General features: G+C 37.6%; 1 protein-coding gene across 3 annotated transcripts in view; it reads left to right on the top strand.

The window, feature by feature from the left end:
- The window catches only part of CPNE3 (copine 3), a 50,209-nt gene that overhangs the window by 11,751 nt on the left and 22,186 nt on the right, over positions 1 to 16,272 (top strand). For 2 of the 3 annotated variants that reach the window (XM_027089794.1, XM_027089795.1), the window contains 5 exons: positions 7,300 to 7,439; positions 7,712 to 7,891; positions 9,311 to 9,385; positions 10,616 to 10,687; positions 14,607 to 14,690. In XM_027089794.1, coding sequence (XP_026945595.1) covers positions 7,308 to 7,439; positions 7,712 to 7,891; positions 9,311 to 9,385; positions 10,616 to 10,687; positions 14,607 to 14,690 — 543 coding nt within the window. In that variant the 5' untranslated portion in view covers positions 7,300 to 7,307. The remainder of the gene's footprint in view (positions 1 to 7,299; positions 7,440 to 7,711; positions 7,892 to 9,310; positions 9,386 to 10,615; positions 10,688 to 14,606; positions 14,691 to 16,272) is intronic. The other variant, XM_027089796.1, reaches the window with a different exon arrangement.

The following is a 16,272-nucleotide window of genomic DNA, read 5'->3' as shown; positions in this document are numbered from 1 at the left end:
CAAAGAACACTAACTGGAAGCAGCCTTACAGGTTAAAGTGATTGACTCACTCTTAGATTTAACGATTGAAAAACCCTGAGGCCTAGAGAAGCTGCAGCATTTACCCACCTATGGTGTGACTGACACAGAACTGTAGTCCAGTTTTTCTGACTCCTGAGCCAGTGACCTCTTGTGGTCCCTTTTGCACATTGAAAAGAAAGCATGCCCCTTTCTCTGTTTTTTGTGCTTCTGTATTTGACCTAATTCCCTATGCCCATCTCTAGTATCCCATGGTTGGGATTAAGTAACAATGTGGGCATCACTGTCTTCTGAATACTGGTCAAACGTAGTGTAATTTTCTTTATTGTAAGTTTTTCGATACCAGAGTCTTGGATATTAAGTGTGGTGTATTCCTGAGAATTAGTTTTGCTCCCTTAAGATGGTCCAGCAGTGTGCTCAGAGAACACTGAGATCCAGTGACCCCCATGTAGATCTGTGTGTGTGGAGACTGTCTAGCACAGAGCAAATACTTTCTTAGCCTTAAGTAATTTACAATCTAATGGGCTCTCTTGAAGAGGAACTGCTATGATGTAAATATAAACCATTCAGCTCTTATTCTGGTGACATTTGTTTACGAAAGATAGTGATATGGGCTTCCCCAGTGGCGCAGTGGTTGAGAGTTCACCTGCCAATGCAGGGGACACAGGTTCGGGACACGGGTTCGTGCCCCAGTCCGGGAGGATCCCACATGCCGTGGAGCGGCTGGGCCCGTGAGCCATGGCCACTGAGCCTGCGCGTCTGGAGCCTGTGCTCCGCAACGGGAGAGGCCACAACAGTGAGAGGCCCGCGTACCGCAAAAACAAAACAAAACAAAACCTCTGAGGCCTTTTGTTGCTCTCTGTCTGCCCCATACAGTTTTATACTTCTATGTATACAGAGATAGCTAGGTATTTATTTCACCTTTTTTTTTTTTTTGCATCCCTCCACCCTCTGTATTTACAACGCATAGAAGATATTCAGTGTTGAGTGATTGGATCACCTGGTACACTTATAATGAGCACTAAGGTCTTCTATTGTTGTATCATGCCCCTCACCCCCATCCTTAGCATAGTAATGGGTATACAGTAACCTCTTAATACATACACCTGTTGGTTTGACTTGGGACTTACAAGTAGTGTAGCAGCTCTTGGATTTACTGACATATTACCCTTTTCCCACTTTTTTTAGGAGGGGGATACCTATTACTGTTGTGAGCCACACAATTTGAGAAACACTGTAGGCATGTACTGCTGATGTTGCTGGGCCGCATTCCAGCTGCCCCAGGGGGACCCCAGCTCGCTTTCAGTGGAGGTCATGCAGGACACACTATGGATAGCAATTAGTGAGTCATGGTATTAGAACCAGAAGAAACCTTTGAGCACATTTTAATATTGCCAAACTTCTCATTTTGTAGCTAAAGACTGATGTTTACTAAAGGCATTGGTGGATGGGCACCGACTTTTCCCTCCCAATTGTTTTATGGCAAATAATGAGTCATTGTCACTGGTCACTGGTCCCCATGCAGCAACTACGAAGTAGCTCAGATAAATAAACTCTACTGAGAGAATTTAGGACAATTACACTTATGTATAGTCAAGGCTGACTACTTTGGCAAATTCATTTTGTGTAAATCCCAGAGGTTCTTTTATTATTATTTCAAGAAGATTTTTATGAACAAGGATGAAAAAAGTGCTTTGAGTCTTACTATTTAATAATAGGCCATCAATGCTGAGACAGTCAATTAAAATATTTGACTACAATAAAATAATAATTGCTACAATTCGTAGTGTGTCATATATGCTGAGCATGCTACAAACTTGTCATTATCAGAGGTAGCTGCTTGGGTAGGCTGGGGCAGATGTAGACAGAGCCGTAAATTCTAGGTGTAGCTGATTGGACTAGGGTACACCCTGGGCAGCCAGTAATGATTTTTTTTGTTTTTTGTTTTTTGTTTTGTTTTGTTTTGTTTTTGCGGTACGTGGGCCTCTCACTGTTGTGGCCTCTCCCGTTGCGGAGCACAGGCTCCGGACACGCAGGCTCAGCGGCCATGGCTCACGGGCCCAGCCACTCCGCGGCATGTGGGATCTTCCCAGACCGGGGCACGAACCCGTGTCCCCTGCATCGGCAGGCGGACTCTCAACCACTGCGCCACCAGGGAAGCCCTGATTTTTTTTTTTTAATCAAAAGTGATAAAATCATAATGTGAATTGAAAGAAAATGGCAGTGGGAATACCAGTTGGGAGACTATTATAGTAGGCAGGTGAGAGCTACAGAAGACATGACATAGTTGTGACTGTGGGTATAGGGAAGTTTCTGCACCTCCACATTGGAGAGATTTGGGGTTATAGTAGGCAGAATCTCCTTTACTGAAGAGATCTAAGGAGTGAGTCTAAGGGGAGATGGGAAAAGAGAAAGCAGACAGGACTTGAGGATTTTCAGCTAGGGCATGGGAATAACCATATGCCTTAAATTTCACACATGAGGTCCTACTTCAGATATTAGGTCTTAATTTTTAATTCCTTTGAATTATCTGTGTTATGTTGATTCAGGAAAGTTAGGGTGACTGGGAGAATGATTCATACGCTTTCTAAGGGTTAATTGCATTTAGAAACCGAACAATTCTCCAGTAAGTAATCTATACAGTAGAGAAGCTGTTGTCTAATCCTAGAGGCTATTTCTGTCTTTTCTCTCCAGCATCCTGCTCTTTGAGGAGTGAAATACATAGAATTGCTCTTTAGCTGCACATACATTCCTCTGCCTGGCCACTCATTCCAGCCAAATCTCCTCTTTTCCATACTAAAGGGTATAAAACATTTGTTTTGTTTTCTTCCATCATAAAAGAATACCTATTGCTCTTTTAAAAACTGGATATTTTAATATAATAAAAATTATCCTGTGCTGGGTAATTACTTAGAAAGGAAATGAAAAGAAAATCTTCATAAATGTGGCTATTAAGAACATTTCAGACCCAAGTGTTTATGTAATTTCTTCCATTTGCCATTCAGCCATAATGGGTTTCTAGATAAAAACGATGCTGCCCTAAGAGTCATTTTCAGGGGGGGATTGCTGCTAATAGAGGAAATTTGTGTCCCAGCTACAATGCAGTAATGTAACTGTCAGCAATTTACTAAATAATCAGGTGTGCCTGGCACGTTATTTTTGTAGCTCTTGTATGAGCATGTTTAAGGAAAAAAAATAATGCTCTTCTGATGTGTTGTGTCTCTTTGCTATGAGACTGACATTACACATAGGTATTATCTTCATTCTCTGTTCCCCATCCTTGGAAATTTGAGGGCTTTCTGGCTGCTAGTAGAGAATTCTTTACAAGTTGTTTTGTGGGAGCCTTAGAGGTCCTTGCTCATTCTAAGTCCCTCCGCAAGATACTGCATTATCCATGCAGCTTATGAGACTCTAAACTACCTTATGCAAAAGAAAAAAAATTACACAATTAACATTTATTCCATAGATTCTGTGTTAAATATGAAAAGCAAGATGCCTGGCACATGTCAGATTCGCGAATTCACTTGCAGTGTCTTTATTTTTACTGATGAGGAAATCTAGGTTCTGAAAGTAACCTATATGAGGTCACACAGCTAGCGCCAGATGCAGGATTCGACCCAGGTGTGTATTGCTCCAAATTTGATATTGTGCTGTACTGTAGTAATCTGTTACTATTAATGCAGCAGTAACTCAAACAAGGGACTTGGTGCGGGTTGGAATAATTGGGAAACATGGAATGGAATAATAAAAAATATGAAACATGGGATAGATAGGAGAGGATCAGACCCTGGAGGCAGGTAGTCTTAAAATAAAAAAAAAAAAAATAATAATGATAAAACAACTTTTACCATGTTCTAGTCACTGTTTAAATATATTAATTCATTTAGTCCTTACAATAACCCTATGAACAGTTATTATTTTCATTTTGTAGATGAGGAAACGGAGAGGTTAAGCTCTTGCCTAAGGTCACACGTTAAGCCAGTGGTGGGATCCAAATGAGAACTCAGCAGTCTGATTCCAGAGCCTATGAAATGAGGCAATGAAGAGGAAGGGGCCAATCAAGGGAGGATGCTTCAGGGCTGAAAACAGTAGATGTAAAATAGGGTAAAAGTAATTGTGCATAGGGACAGGGGTGAAAGATATAGGTTTGGGAGTACCTTATGCCAAGTGGATGGCTGAAGCCTTGAGAGGGGTCAGGTCAAAGAAGTAAAGGTAGCCAAAGGTCAGGAGGTGACAGAGCCTAAAGGGATGCTCACAGTTTCTTGGATGGGAGGGGAAGAGGTACTAGTCAAAGGCACAGAAGAGGAGAATTAGGCATGCACAATCTAAAGGAAGAAGAGATTGAGGATGAGGCCCCAGTGTCAATATGCCAGAGACTTCATGGATGTGCATAGCTTCAAAGTCCCTGGACCATTGTCTCTGTGCTTTTGAGTTTTGAGGTATCTGCCCTTTCCTACTAGTTTCTTCTTGCCTCTTATTATGTTTTTAGCACTTTTTCTTTTTTCATAAATCAAAGTGAGAAAGAATGGTGATTGTATTCACACTATTATTGCAAATACCTCTAGTATTGTATATATTTCAGAAAATAAATAACTAATCTTCTGAATTAAATTGGTGTGAAGACATGCTAATTTTGGTAAATTCTGTATTTTGCGTATTACTGGATGAAGAGACTTTCTTTATATGTTGGAGTGTTCTAAATTCCAAGATAAAATTAGAGGAGGTTTGACACAAGTGACATTTTATTTTGAATTTTATTTATTTTTTTATACAGCAGGTTCTTATTAGTTATCCATTTTATCCATATCAGTGTATACATGTCAATCCCAGTCTCCCAATTCATCCCACCACCACCACCACCACCACCACCTGCCGCTTTCCCCACTTGGTGTCCATATGTTTGTTCTCTACATCTGTGTCTCAATTTCTGCTCTGCAAACCGGTTCATCTGTACCATTTTTCTAGGTTCCATGTATATGCGTTAGTATACGATATTTGTTTTTCTCTTTCTGACTTCACTCTGTGTGACAGTCTCTAGATTCATCCACGTCTCTATAAATGACCCAATTTTGTTCCTTTTTATGGCTGAGTAATATTCCATTGTATATATGTACCACATCTACTTTATCCATTTGTCTGTTGAATTTATTTTATTTACTTTTATTTTATTTATTTTATTTTAAAATAAACCATTTCATCCTGATATCCCCAGTTTGAGAACTTGCAGTAGTGCCTTATTACGCACCTACTGAGTCCTTCAACCTGGCTCTCAGGACACTCTCAACTTGCCCCGCTTTCTGTCTTGCTTGGCTTTCCCTGACACAGATGCTCGCTTCTCTTGTCTTGTTCTTTCCTGTCCCTGTGCTGTTTCCCTCTTCATCTGTTTAAATGAGATTTCAAAGCCTCGGCAGTGTCAGTCTCACCTGCACTCTTAGTACTGTTAATTCTCCTCTGTCTGCTTTATTGATTTTTCCTTGACCTTAGTATCTTTCGTACAGGTTGTCAGTACTGTGTATTTTACCACTTAATAATTTTGATGCATGTAAAGTGGCCAAAAAAAAAAAAATCTGACTTCATAGTAAAAGGCCATAGTAGTTTTAGTCTTACTACAACATCCCTATGTAGGGAATTTAGGAAGCAAATTGGGAATTTGTGAAGTTTGTTGCTTATTAGGGAATAATTCTCTTCTCAGGTGAAGGGACATACATATATCATGGCTTTTAAAAGGAATTTTTAGCTACTAAGACTACAAAACCTACCTTATTATTCTGTTTAATTTAGGAATCTTAAATGCTAGTATTGCATTTTTTGACACACATTGAGGATTGCTGCTGTTTTTAGAGTCTAACAGAGTATTTAGTTTCTATAAGATATGAGTTGTTTTTTGACACTGCCAAAGAGCTCTTCTAATAGTGATCCTTATTATTTCAGAACTGATCACACATTTTGTACAGCACAGAAATCCTGTTTGAATCTAACAAGATGATGAGTAGATTTGTTCCTGTAGTCCCAGAATGTAAGCTAAATCTCAGAGTGGAAGACAAGGGCACTAACTACTTACGCCACATTCTAAGGATGTTGTCAGCAGCTCTAGGGGAGGAGGTACCTTTCTGCCTCCAGAACCTGCAACCTCCACTTTGCTTTAGACAGGTGGCTAAGTGGACTTCCAGCTGGGGCATGTAATGTCTGCTTCCTCTTCTTGGTGACACCTGCAGGCCCTTTCTTTCCCTGGGTTCAGGAAGGAAAGTAGCTCACCCTCAACACTGCATCATCTCTCAGGGCCAGCCCCCAGCTAATCCTCCGTCTCCCCAGTCTTCTTCATATAATGATTGGAGGTTGGGGCAAGGAGGGCTGGGTGAAAGTTAGGCTAACTCTGGTCTTTCTTAGCAAGTCTTGACGAAAGATGAGCCATGCCTATTTGCTGGATGCTCTCTGTAGAATGGTGGGTTTGTCAACCTTGTCTGCACATGGAAATCATCCAAGGAGCCGATGCCCAGGTTGCACCCTAAACCAATTAGATTACATCTCTTTGTGTGGGACACCAGCATCCGTGGCTTTGAAAGCTCCCCAGGTGATTCCAAAAGCAGCAAAGCTTGAGAACCACTGCTGTAAAATGTGCGGGGATGGGGTGAGGAGAGGAGGGGTGTTTGGGGTCTTTTATTCCCCAGGCTTGGGTCTTAGCCAAAATTTCCTTGAAAATGGCAAATATCTTACTCAGTATCTTGTCAGATAAACAAAGATAAAATTAAGGTTGAGGTTTAATCTGTTTTGTTTTGTAGCAGAAGGCTATGTTTAAAAGAAGGATCAAGATTATACTTGGACTTTTTCTGAATGGTAAAATTTGTAGTGATGAAAAGATTAATATGTCTTTTTTGCCATCTTCAAAGCTTCATTTTATTGTCACACAGTAAATGAGTTTTATCCCAGCAAGAGAATCTGACTGAAACAATAACACTGGCATGGACTAATAAGACATCTGAATTGCCTGGAAGCACATATAACAAAGTCTTATTCTAGCAAGTTCACTCTGTTATCCTATTCTGACAGTTTGTCTTAAGAATTCAGATACTTCATTAGGAATGCATGTGCCTCTTTTTTTTTTTTTTGGCCATGCCGCGCAGCTTGCAGGATCTTAGTTCCCTGACCAGGGACCGAACCCAGGCCCTGGCAGTGAAAGTGTCGAGTCCTAACCACTGGACTGCCAGGGAATTCCCAAGGAATGCATGTGCTTCTTAAAGGCACCATTTCACCAGCTTTCTTATTTCTTTGTTTTTCTTACAGCTCAAGAGATGGCTGCCCAGTGTGTCACAAAGGTGGAACTGAATATTTCCTGTGACAATCTTTTGGATAAAGATGTAGGGTCAAAGTCAGACCCTCTGTGTGTGTTATTTTTGAATACGAGTGGTCAACAGTGGTATGAGGTAATGTTAAATACTTGTAGGTGAAAAGCAATCTGTATTGCTCTTTTGATAATATGAAGAGTTTATTAAAAATGTTAAAAATAATAAAACAATCTCATCTGTTATTGCAGTTTTTTGGGCAAGTTTGTCCTTGATTGTGTAATTTTTCATACACATATAAACACTTCCTTTAGCTACCATGCCTGTATTTAGTTACATGTAGTATGTAAAGATATTAAACACATGCACTTTTGATCTGAAGAAACTTTTTTATTTTGGGGGAGTGAATATAGGTTGACCGCACAGAAAGGATTAAGAATTGCTTGAATCCCAAATTTTCCAAGACATTTATTATTGATTACTACTTTGAAGTGGTTCAGAAATTGAAATTTGGGATTTATGACATTGACAACAAAACTATCGAGCTGAGTGATGATGACTTCCTAGGAGAATGTGAATGTACCCTTGGACAAGTGAGTATATATAGTATAAATGTTTTGTCTAAATTTGAACCAAAGAATTGGGTGTTTCTGATAAGTGCTCATTAGTTTAATTGCTAAAGTTGAAAAACGCTGTAATTACTTTAAAGACTGAGTTCATATATTAGTATGTTTTGCTTGAACATTATAGAATTTATCTTATTTTTCATGAGGGTAGGGACCATGTGTGTATGGGTGTTTCATTCAACATTTCAATAAATAATACCATTGCTCTAACTGCTTGTCTGCTGTTTGCAGATTTCAGTACAGTATTGTTCTTTTGTTTAAGTCATAAATGCTGTCAAAGTAACAGCAGCTTCTCCGATGTTCTAACTAGCATGACTGGTGCCCCTTGAGCCCACCCTCCCTACCTCCCCCCCCCCACCCCCCATCCCGGCCCCAGCACCATCCCTTTACCTGGCTTGCTCCTCCTCTAACCTTAGGTATGGACCTTACTCCCCCTAGCAAGCCTTCTCTGACGCCCTAGAGTAGTTTGGATCACCTCCATGTGCTCGCTTGGTCCTCTCTACCGCTTCTACCTTAACACTGACCATATTTTATTGTAGTTGCTTAATTGTCTGTCTTTTTAGGATATTACAGGCTGTGTCAGAGCAGGGGTGTGTCGGTGGGCTCACCATTGTGCTTCTAGCTCAGTTTGACTTGTAAGGAGAGATCATGACCATTTATGATAGAATAGGGAAGGCTTCAGGAGGGAGGAGTCATTTTTTTTCAGTGGGTGACATCTATTTCTAAGATTTGTCTTTTATGAGTTTATTTTTTAGTGTTGAATTTTTTGGAGATCATGTTATTTCCTATGTCTCAAGGACAACATGGAGCTGATCAATTTTCTCAAACTTTGATAAATAGTATCAAAGAGAAAATTAAAGAAGTATTGATTGTTTGGGAAAAAATCACAGTATCTAAAATTATAATAAATTTGAGAAATGGATCTATTTGAGAGTACCTAGGTCTACTATATTATTTTAATCAAAATGATATCTTGTGGAGATTATATACTGAAGTTATGTTTCAGCTGAAAAATTGAATCCCATTTATTGAGTATTCTAAGACCCACCTTTTACCTACAGGGGTTTCATTTCAGCTCAGTGATTTGTATATGATGAGAATCTGGCCCTCTTTTTTCATTACAAGGAAGGATTTAACTTTGACGTAGTTGATAAAGAAACTAGTGGGTGGGGAGATTTTATCTATCCGGATTGGCTCCTTGGAAATCTTTTGCAGTGGGTGTAGATGTGTTTTATAATCTCTAAGTCTTTAAGGAATGGACTTAATGTTTCCATTTCTAATGACTTTAAGTGAACTTTATACTCAACCCTTTTTGAAACCATTTCAGTCTAAACATTCACATGTTGAAGTGAAATAGCTCTTTCTATCACTTTCCAATTTTAACAGATTGTTTCCAGTAAGAAACTAACTCGACCACTGGTGCTTAAAAATGGCAGACCTGCAGGGAAAGGAAGCATTACGGTAACGATAAGATATTTGTCTTTTTTCCTCCGAAGATTTAGCATAATAGGACGTGCTAAAACTGTGTATATTAGACAAATATTCCACAGCCATGCTTTATCATTTGATCCCGAATGTTGCCTTGCCTTAAAGTGATCACAACTGGAAACTGTGTTGTGCCAAAAAGAAAGAAAAATGCAGTGTGGGAATCCCTTCTTTAAGTTTTTTAAGCTGCCTATAGAGTCAGGCACATCTTGGTAATGCTTGCCTCTTCCCGATGGAAGCGTAAATTCCCAAGTGGGAAGCAAATTACTTAATAATCTGAATGGATCAATTTGGCTCTCAACAAAGCAAACATGGCAGAGACTTTCCGTAATGGTTTTGATTCCAGAATGATCTCGTATTATGACATGGCCATTGAACCTCTTAACTCTTAACCATGTTTCTTTTGTGCTTGCACTTTGCTGTCCAAATTTTCCATTGCTGATTACTGGACCTGGGCAAATGAATATATGCATTATCTTGTTTCAGATTTCAAATTACATAATGCCATGCTTTTACATATTTTATCTTCTAGAGTTTGTGTCCAGGTAATCACTGCCTGAAGAGATAGTTGTTTTACTTTAGCTCTGCCTGAGAAGGCTGGCTCTCTGAGAAAACCATGTTTGAAGATTATTACGATTATCAAACACATTTCTCTGAGCAGCTGTTTTGCCCTGGTTTAGATTCCTGAGGCATAAGAATGTTCAGTCTTTTGAGGGTGTTGACTTCTGTGTGTGGGACAGAGATCATTATCAGTAGTTAGCTTTATTGCTTTTGGGGTCATGATAGCCTGGAATTTATTTTTAGTAGAATAAGTCTTTCAGTTACCTTGGATGAAAATATTGATCCGATATTTGAATTTATAGTGTGTGATTTACTCATGCTTCTCAATGTTTGGAGAGCTCTCACTAGTGTTGTGCAATCTTCCAGGGCTTTGATTTTTCACTGGAAGAGGGAAGATCCAGTTTGGGCAACAGCATTAAAAAGGAAGTTGCATAATGCAGACTAGGCATATTTTGGGAAAATATTTATTTCACATGCATAAAAGAAATAAATCTTTCTTAATGGTACCATTTTGTTATTAAACCTTTTAGAATTCACATATTAGTATAGACTTTATATACCATTAGATAACAGAATAATTCAGTACTTCCTGAGTATATCAAAATCCCCAAAACATGTTCTTTCACTTACCTTGTCTACTCATAGATTTCAGCTGAAGAAATAAAGGATAACAGAGTTGTCTTGTTTGAAATGGAAGCAAGAAAACTTGATAATAAGGTAGGTAGGTGATGCAGATTTCAACAAGGGTATCATGTTTTGCCTCACATTGATTCCTTTTTGAGAAAATAATAATGGAATTAATATTATGAACTCTGTCATCTAAGCATCACTTTGAGTGTTAGTTACTTCCGAATTCTGCTTTCTGTTTGTGTGTGTGTTTAAGCAGAAGCCATTTCTCTTTACCTCTTTCCTCTAGAGGTAATCAAAGTGTTTGTATAGCTTAAAAGAAGAATTAATACAATCATTAATGTTACTGTAAGAGGCATTTGAGAGTGTATTTGGATTACTTAAGGAAAAAAGTGAAAATTCCATGCTTTATTAATTAGATTTTCCTCTCTGCGTTCAAAAGTCAATTTTTCTTGAAGGATGAGTACCAGTACATAAGAACACAGCAGTTTAGTTTATAGCATGGTTTGGAATAATTCTTTGAGTGATTTTTGTATGTAATCCTGTAATCCAATCATTAGTCTTCATCATTTTCATATACCTTACAATTCAATGTGCAAATATCTTAGACTAGTAGCCAGTATCTTTTTTTTTTGGACAAGTTTAAACATATACAAAAATAGAAAAGTATTTTTTTAAAAATCCCATGTTCCCACCACCTATCTTTAACAGTTTTAACTCATGACCAATTTTGTCTCATCCCTACCCCTATCTACTTTCTCTCCTCCCAGACGTCACATCATTTCATCCATATATGTTTTGGTGTATCTCTAAGGACTTTTAAAATAATATAATTGGTTAATATGTCTCTTAAATTTTTTTAATCTATAAATTCTCCTCTTCCTTTTACTTCTTCCCTTCCTCCCTCTCTTCCTCTCTTATTCCCTTTCTCTCTCCCCCTCCCTCCTATCCATCCATGGAATTTATTCAATAAACTGACTCCTTTGTCCTATAGAAGTTTCCACACACTGTATAAGCTAATTAAATCCCTGTGGTGTCATGTAACATGTTCATCTCTCCACCTTTATTTCCTGATTTCTGTAAGCTGGAATTGAATCTAGAGGTATGATCTGGTGGTATCTTGAATTGGTATGAGTTTCATAGGTGGTGGCATTAATTCCATCAAGAGGCACACATTGTCAAGTTCTGTCTTTTGGGGTATTAGTGACCATTGATGACAACTACCTAGATATTTTATTAAGGGTCTTAAAATAGTGATATTCTCATGCTATCATCGCTTCTTCATTTACTTGTGAGAATACTTCTACAGAGAGAAATATTCTTCTTCACATTAGGTATTTATTTATTCTGAGATACAGTTTGTCCAGAAAAGGCAAGTTGAAATGTTTGATTTTTTTATCATATTTACCATTTTTCAAAATAATAAATTCCTCTATATGTGACCAATGAGGACTTTTAAAAAAGTTTTTAGTATTGCTGTGAACTATATTGATTTATTCTTATTGATGCCTAAAGTATCCCAGCTTTAGCCTATGGGAGGGAACCTATTTAAGTTTGTTCATGAGACCATTTGGCATGACCCCAGAGGTCTCTGGATAGCTTCCTGCTCTGTGGCATGACAAATGTTCCAGGCTTATTTTATCTGATTTCTGCTCCAGATTGACAGATCAAAGGGAGCCTTTCTACAATGAGTCCACAATGTGGTACTAGAAGTGCTTAACATTTATTGATTGTTGTCACTCATTATTTCTAGGATTTTTCAGTGGACAGATATAGGAAAGTCTTTTCTTTTTTAAGGGAAACTAAATCATAAATTTGTACAACGATTTCCAATTTAGATGTAGAATTACAAGGCTGTATTTCTTTAATTCTGTAGTCAGCACCTCTTCTCACTTATGTCAAAAATGTTGATTCCCAAAGATACTAACATAATTGCTTATCTGTTTTGTCCTATATAATATCTAATAGTTTAAGAATATAAATATTCATGTTACAATTAAAATATTTTTACTGAAAACAGTTTGAGCTTTCTTTGAAGTTCTTTTTGTCTTTAGGCTTATATATTCCACTTGAGTTCTACAGTTCAACTCTTGTGTTTCAAATAATTCTTCTCTGAATGGTTATGCTGTAACATTAACACATAATCGAATTTTGCTTTTGATATTTAGGGATTGCTTTACAATTTTTTTTTTGATTTAATTTTGTTTTACAATCATGTATAAGATGGTTCCAAAGCCTAGGCATCAGTAGGCATTAGGCATCAATTAGAATTAATCAAAACAAGGTATGTTCGAGAAATTTAGCTTCTTTCCCTGTCTGCTCTATATTTTTTTCTCTTTCCTGGCTGTATGTAATACTTTTTTAAAATTTATATTTTATGGTTTAATCCTTCATTTTCCAAAAAAACTAAGTTTTTTTTTGTGTGTCTATACATGTGCATATGCATACGTATGTGTGTATATGTCTCTGTGTATATATAAACATACAAATAGACATACATGTGTATATCTATATACATAGATATGTGTGTGCATGTGTGTATGTATGTATTTGTATTTATATTCCCCAGCCTCAGCCCATGAGTAAGTGTAGCATAATATATTATGCATACGTTCCTCTACCTTGCTTTTTTGACTTAACTTATCCCAGAGTCAGGGACTTTTAATTCTTATTTTAGTTCTACTACTGTCATATTAATGAACTTTCAAACAAGGTCTGTTTTCTGACCTTCAATATAGTAATAATGATATTCTGCCTTTCTCAAAAGATTATTTCTAAGATAAGTGAGACAGGGCATGTTAATGTGTTTTTGGAAAGTTAACTCCTCTATGTATAATGCTGTTCTTAGTTTTATAAAATGGGGCATAGAGAGGCTTATTACATTACTTAAGATTCTTCTTAAAGATAAGATTAAATTTTAAAAGTTCTGCTTAGTCTTTGTGTTTACATTTTTGACTGTGCCGAATGTGTTACTTTCTTAACATTAGATTGTGCTGAGGAAGGAAGTAATATTATCTTCTTAATTTAATACTGTGGTAAATTCAGGACTGAAAAAAATCTTCAGTTTAGCGACATATCTGTGTATATTACTGTGAGATTAACAGGTGTCCTTTCTATTTCACAAATAATAAGTAATATATGCTAAGGAGTATAGAAATTTCAAAATGAAGATAAAATAAAAATGAGAAAATAAAATCATCCACAATCTTACTATCTGAGTTTTACCTCTGGGAACGATTTGTACATTCTTCCAGAATTTTATCTCCCTGTGTAAGAGTGTGTGTGTGTGTGTGTGTGTGTGTGTGTGTGTAAGATGGCGATAAGGGTATTTTTGAACACTCATTGTACTTGAGCATTATACAGGAGTGCTGTGATGTGGTGAATTACAGAGGAAATAGGGGATGTACTTTGTGCCCTTGAAGTACTTCTGTTGTGCATTCCACATATCTACTTGTGTGTGCTCCTTTGTGTGTGTAAAGAAATGTGCGGGATTGCTGAAGGAGTATTGGACATAGAAGGGTAAGATATGAACTCAAAGCTCAGATCCATCAATTAATTAGTTGTATGATCTTGGCAAAGTCATTTAACTCCTCTGAATCCATTTTCTCGTTCTGTCTCTCATGGAGTTAGTATGACTAATGTATGGGATCATTTATATAAAACTACTCAGTGCTATATGAATGAATGAACACTGTTAATAATGAAAACAAGCTAAAAACGTATTGTATTGATAACGGGTCCTATTGATCACTGTATTTTAAAGCCATCATGTAAGGGTGTGATACACAGGATTATGAGCATTTATCACAAGTGCCTTAAAAGTTCTCCTGATAGACTTGAGCAGGCTCATATGTTTGTGAGGAAGGTGTTGGGATTTGTATTTACTGCTGTATTGTACTGTGTATATCTTTACTATAGAGTTAAACTTCAGGTACTGCTGACATGTAACATGTATAAAGTGTGGTTTCACATGGTTTAGGAGGAGAATAATTGCTTTATTTTAATGTAGGATCTATTTGGAAAGTCAGATCCATACCTGGAATTCCACAAGCAGATGTCTGATGGAAACTGGCTAATGGTTCATCGAACAGAGGTGAATATATGAATTTGAAAAGTAGGGTTGAGGTTTCCTTTGGAATTGTAGTAATCTGAATTTTTAAAAATTATGATTGGCGCAGTGGTTGAGAGTCCGCCTGCCGATGCAGGGGACACGGGTTCGTGTTCCGGTCCGGGAAGATCCCATATGCCACGGAGCGGCTGGGCCCGTGAGCCATGGCCACTGAGCCTGCGCGTCCAGAGCCTGTGCTCCACAACGGGAGAGGCCACAACAGTGAGAGGCCCACGTACCGCAAAAAAAAAAAAGAAAAATTATGTATTTATAAAAATATTAATCTGACTTCAGACATATATAATTGCCAAAGACACAAAGTCAGCATGCTCATTTTTTTTCTTTTAATGAGGAGGTGCTACTATGCTTAATTTTTAAAACCCTATAAAGAACACTAAAATGTATACCAGTGTATCCCTCACCTAGATTGATTAAATGGTCATAACTGCATACATGTGTGTTCTCTCTCTCTCTCACACACATATCCATGCCCTTTTGCAAAACTATCCTAATGTAGGCTGCAGACATCATGACTTTTCACCTTTAAATGCTACAGTAGGTATTTCTCAAGAACAAGGGCATTTCTCTACACCTCCATAACTGAGAGCATTAACATTGATTTAGTAACATCATCTAATATACCATTCATCTTCAGATCTCCCCAATTTTCCCACGTTTTATATATGTTTTGTTTTGTTTAATACAGGATCCAATCGAGGTTCACGTTTTGCATTTGGCTATTACGTTCCCAATATAGTCCTCTTCTCCCTACCTCCCTTATACCTTCAGGCTATGAATCTCTTGAGTAATCAAGATCAGTATGTCTAACATACTGGATTCTTTTGTTTCCTCACAATTAGGTCCAGATCAAACATTTCCATCTAGAACACAGTATGTGTATCTTCCATCATCAAGGTGTGTCAGGATGCCCAGTACTGATGATTCCAGTCTGGGCTACTAGGTTAATCTGGTGACCACCAGATTGTGCCATGATAAAGTCTCACCTTTTTCCCTTTGTAATTAATAAATGATTGCAGTGTGATTCTTTGAGACTGCATGAATAACCTCCATTTCGCCCAGTGGTCTTAGCGTCCATTGATGATCCATACCTGAATCACTTATATTGGAGGTTGCAGATACTCTTATTTCTCTCACTTTTATTTTTAGAATCATTATAAACCCATGGATTGTTATAGTATATTCACTGTGTTTATAATTCATTACTGTCATGAATTTTGCTGCTCATATTAATCCAAATTTGACCAGGAAGAGCTCCTTCAAATGGTTCTTGGGTTCTTTTAACAACACTCCATTAGTCTTTAAGCAGTCTCTTATTTTATGTGAAATTATGTTCTTAATTCAACATGTACCTAACCTGTCCCAAGTCTGGAATTCGCTATTTCTCTTATGGAACCCTATTCCTTTAAGAGTGTAGTGGTATTTGGACAGTAGGGTATATGAGTGCTCATTCTACTGGGATGTCATTGCTTTTAGACCTTTTCAATGGACACAACTGAGAAATATGTATATTTGTGTATATATGTTTATTATATATACATATTTTAAA

The sequence above is a fragment of the Aethalodelphis obliquidens genome, unplaced genomic scaffold (genome assembly GCF_003676395.1).
Source record: "Aethalodelphis obliquidens isolate GAN/ISIS:26980383/991018 unplaced genomic scaffold, ASM367639v1 scaffold68, whole genome shotgun sequence".
Taxonomy (NCBI): domain Eukaryota; kingdom Metazoa; phylum Chordata; class Mammalia; order Artiodactyla; family Delphinidae; genus Aethalodelphis; species Aethalodelphis obliquidens.
The sequence above is the reverse complement of the archived record's forward strand: the minus strand, read 5'-3'. Positions and strand labels throughout refer to the sequence as shown.